Source organism: Cryptomeria japonica, chromosome 5 (assembly GCF_030272615.1).
Source record: "Cryptomeria japonica chromosome 5, Sugi_1.0, whole genome shotgun sequence".
Lineage (NCBI taxonomy): Eukaryota > Viridiplantae > Streptophyta > Pinopsida > Cupressales > Cupressaceae > Cryptomeria > Cryptomeria japonica.
In genome coordinates, this window is record NC_081409.1 from 900,096,051 (window position 1) to 900,099,447 (window position 3,397).

Sequence of the window (3,397 nt, forward strand, 5' to 3'; positions counted from 1 at the left end):
ATTTCTCCAATCCCATCTTAGCAACTCCTTGATGATCCTATTGAAGAAAAAGGTGCTTTCATTAGATAGAAGTTAATTGATATTTTATCATTTGAGATGTTTGAAACAACCTTGATGATAAGATTCTCCTCCTTCTAGCTTTGTTATAACTACTTAAACTTTATTATTGAACTTGATCTTATTTATTTATTGACTTAGCCTCACTAAACTTTCAACCACTTAATTTTTTAAGATTGTACTAGTTTCTTCTAGAAATAATCATCCAAGAGATATGCATTTAAAAAGAAATATTGTACTTTCCTTTATAGCAATACCGTTTCTTCAAGTTTTTTATACGGTAAGACAGGCTGCCGACCATCTAAGATAAACGACGACCAAGTGTAAGTGCAGCCCCACACGCTCTCTTGTTTCACGCGGAATCTTGTTTGACCCATATTTTAATTCTTTTACCCTGTAACACGGCGCCCGCCAGAAAGGAAGCAACGAGGAACGCATATGTTAATCTCTACTTTAAGAAGGCCTCTCCATAAATCTATCACACATCAATTAGCCTCTCTCCTTTCCATATTTTGCGTGTTACCTGTAAACAATGGCCAACGCATCTCTTTTCACACTACTCTTCATTGTCCTCGCTATCTCAGCGACGTTGTTAGCAAAGGCTGAAGATGAAGATTTAAGAAAGCCATACATTGTTCATATGATGAGGTCCATGAAACCTAATCATTACAGTTTACACCAACACTGGTATGCTTCAATGCTCAACCAGGTCTCACTGTCTGATACTGCAAGTGACTTGTTATATACATATGATACACTCCTGCACGGCTTTGCTACGAGACTGAGTAGAGCAGAGGCCGAAGCCATGCAGAGAATGGATGGCTGCTTGGCCGTAATCCCCTCCTCTCTCTATAAAATCGCCACCACGGACACACCTGAGTTCCTCGGGCTCACCTCCTCCTCTTCCTCTTCGTTCGGACTATGGTCCAAATATTCTACTCTTGGGGAAGACATCATCATAGGGGTGCTTGACACTGGAATTCGGCCTGAAAGCCAAAGCTTCAACGATGGAGACCTTGGACCCGTTCCACAGAGATGGAAGGGTGTATGTGAGAGTGGGCAGGGGTTCAATTCTTCCCACTGTAATAGAAAAATCATTGGAGCTCGATACTTCTTCAAAGGCTACGAAAACAACAGTCGTATCAACGAAACCTTGGAATACAAATCTCCTCGAGACAGCGAGGGCCATGGCACACATACAGCTGCTACTGTTGCCGGGGCTGCAGTGCCTGCAACTAGTTTCTTCGGTTTCGCCAACGGAACAGCCAGAGGGATGGCGCCTAAAGCTAGGCTGGCCATCTACAAAGTCTGCTGGGCAGATGGCTGCTATGCCGCGGACATAGTTGCCGCCATGGAAGAAGCAATTGCAGATGGCGTTGACATCATTTCTTTGTCACTTGGCTCACCAGAAGCGCAATTTCACTTGGATCCCGTTGCCATCGCAGCATTTGGGGCCATCGAGAAGGGTGTTTTTGTTTCTGCGGCGGCAGGAAACGAAGGACCAATTTCGTCTTCTCTCAACAACCCAGCGCCCTGGATTACTACTGTGGGTGCCAGCAGTATCGACAGAGCTTTTCCTGCTTCGCTAGTCTTGGGAAACCAGGAAATACACAGAGGCACTTCGCTATACAAGGGAGGAGATGCAATGCTACAGATGCCTCATCCTCTGATCTATGTATCCACCAACAACAGCTCAAGGCGTTGTCTTGCTGGCAGCCTTGACCCAAGTTTGGTTAAGGGTAAAATCGTGGTGTGCGATCAGTTGTCAATTCCGCTCAATGAAGGGGAGACGGAGGCCCTGGTGAAGGGAATCGTCGTTCAAGCAGCAGGGGGCCTAGGAATGATTGTTGCAAATGACAACCTTTCCGGGGCAGATGAGCAGATCACCAATCCTAATCATCTGCCTGCAATTAGCGTGAGTTTCACGGTTGGAGAAAAAATCAAAGCCTACATGACCAACGAGAGTAATGCAACTGCCACCATGCGCCTCCCAGGATTGACTTCTCTAGGAAAGACAGCTGCTCCTGTTGTGGCTGCCTTCTCATCTAGAGGGCCCAGTGTAACATACCCGCACATTCTCAAGCCAGATATGATTGCTCCGGGTGTGAACATATTGGCGGCATATACGGAAAGTTTGCCTTTCTTTCTTGCATCAGGTACTTCGATGGCCTGTCCTCACGTCAGTGGCATTGCAGCGCTCATTAAACAAGTTCATCCCACGTGGAGCCCAGCCGCCATTAAATCTGCTTTCATGACGTCTTCTTACATTGTAGATAATACAAAGCAGGCCATCAGGGATTCAGCTACCGAGAAAGCAGCCGATCTGTTCGCCATGGGCGCAGGCCACGTTGACCCAGTAGCTGCAATAAATCCTGGACTCATCTATGATCTGGCACCTCAAGACTACATCAACTATCTCTGCACGCTCAATTACACAGCGCAACAGATTGCCCTGCTCACCAAGAAGTTAATTTCCTGCCCGAACCTCAGTATGGAAACTGGAGATCTCAACTACCCATCTTTCTCTGTGCTGTTTTACTCTGGCAACAACTTGATTCAGGTTAAGAGGAGAACAGTGACGAATGTGGGTGCACAAGCACATGCCGTGTATCGAGTAAGTGTAAAGGCCCCTTTTGGTGTGAAAATAACTGTGCAGCCACAGACATTGGAGTTCAAACAACTGAACGAGAAGGCCAGCTATAGTGTGACATTTGAAACCAATACAACAACTCGATCTGTGTCTGACGAGTTTGGAGAGATAAAATGGACATGTATAGAGGGAGGAACGTACGTTGTTCGTAGTCCAGTTGCCCTGCTATGGCAACCTGTGTAAAAACAGGGCCAAATCAACAATAATAAAAAAATCAGCAGCAATAAACAGGGCAAAACAGAGAATAAAATAGAGTTAAATTGTTGAAGCAATAGGTTGTACAGGACTGTTGGTAGTGCTTAGTCTCATTTATTTGGGCAGTTTGTTGCTTATCTTATTCTATGTACATAAAAGATTGGAAAAATTAATTATTACTTTCATTTAAAGCAATTGCTGTGATGTTTGTAATGAAAATTTTTGTTGAAGGATTTAATATTCTTATTTTTTTATTATAATAATATAAAATATTATATTCTGCATAAAAAATTAAAAATTTCTTATTTTTTCCTTATGACAATCTTACTTTTTCTTAACATCTTTCTTTAGGATTCATTAAAATGATATAAAGTACATAGGAGAGGAGAACATTATACAACTATTTCCCTTTAATGTTCACTTCTAAGATGCCAAGCATTCCTCATAATTTTAAAATTTTGGTTTCAATCATACTCTTATTAAATATATTAACTA

At 42.9% G+C, this 3,397-nt stretch overlaps 1 protein-coding gene across 1 annotated transcript; it reads left to right on the top strand.

Annotated features, from left to right (window-relative positions):
• Positions 1-559: 559 nt before the first annotated feature.
• Positions 560-3,095, top strand: LOC131034646 (subtilisin-like protease SBT1.7). The gene has a single exon (XM_057966203.2). It carries the CDS (start codon positions 590-592, stop codon positions 2,888-2,890), a length of 2,301 nt encoding a protein of 766 aa, XP_057822186.2. The 5' UTR covers positions 560-589; the 3' UTR covers positions 2,891-3,095.
• The last annotated feature ends 302 nt before the right edge of the window (positions 3,096-3,397 follow it).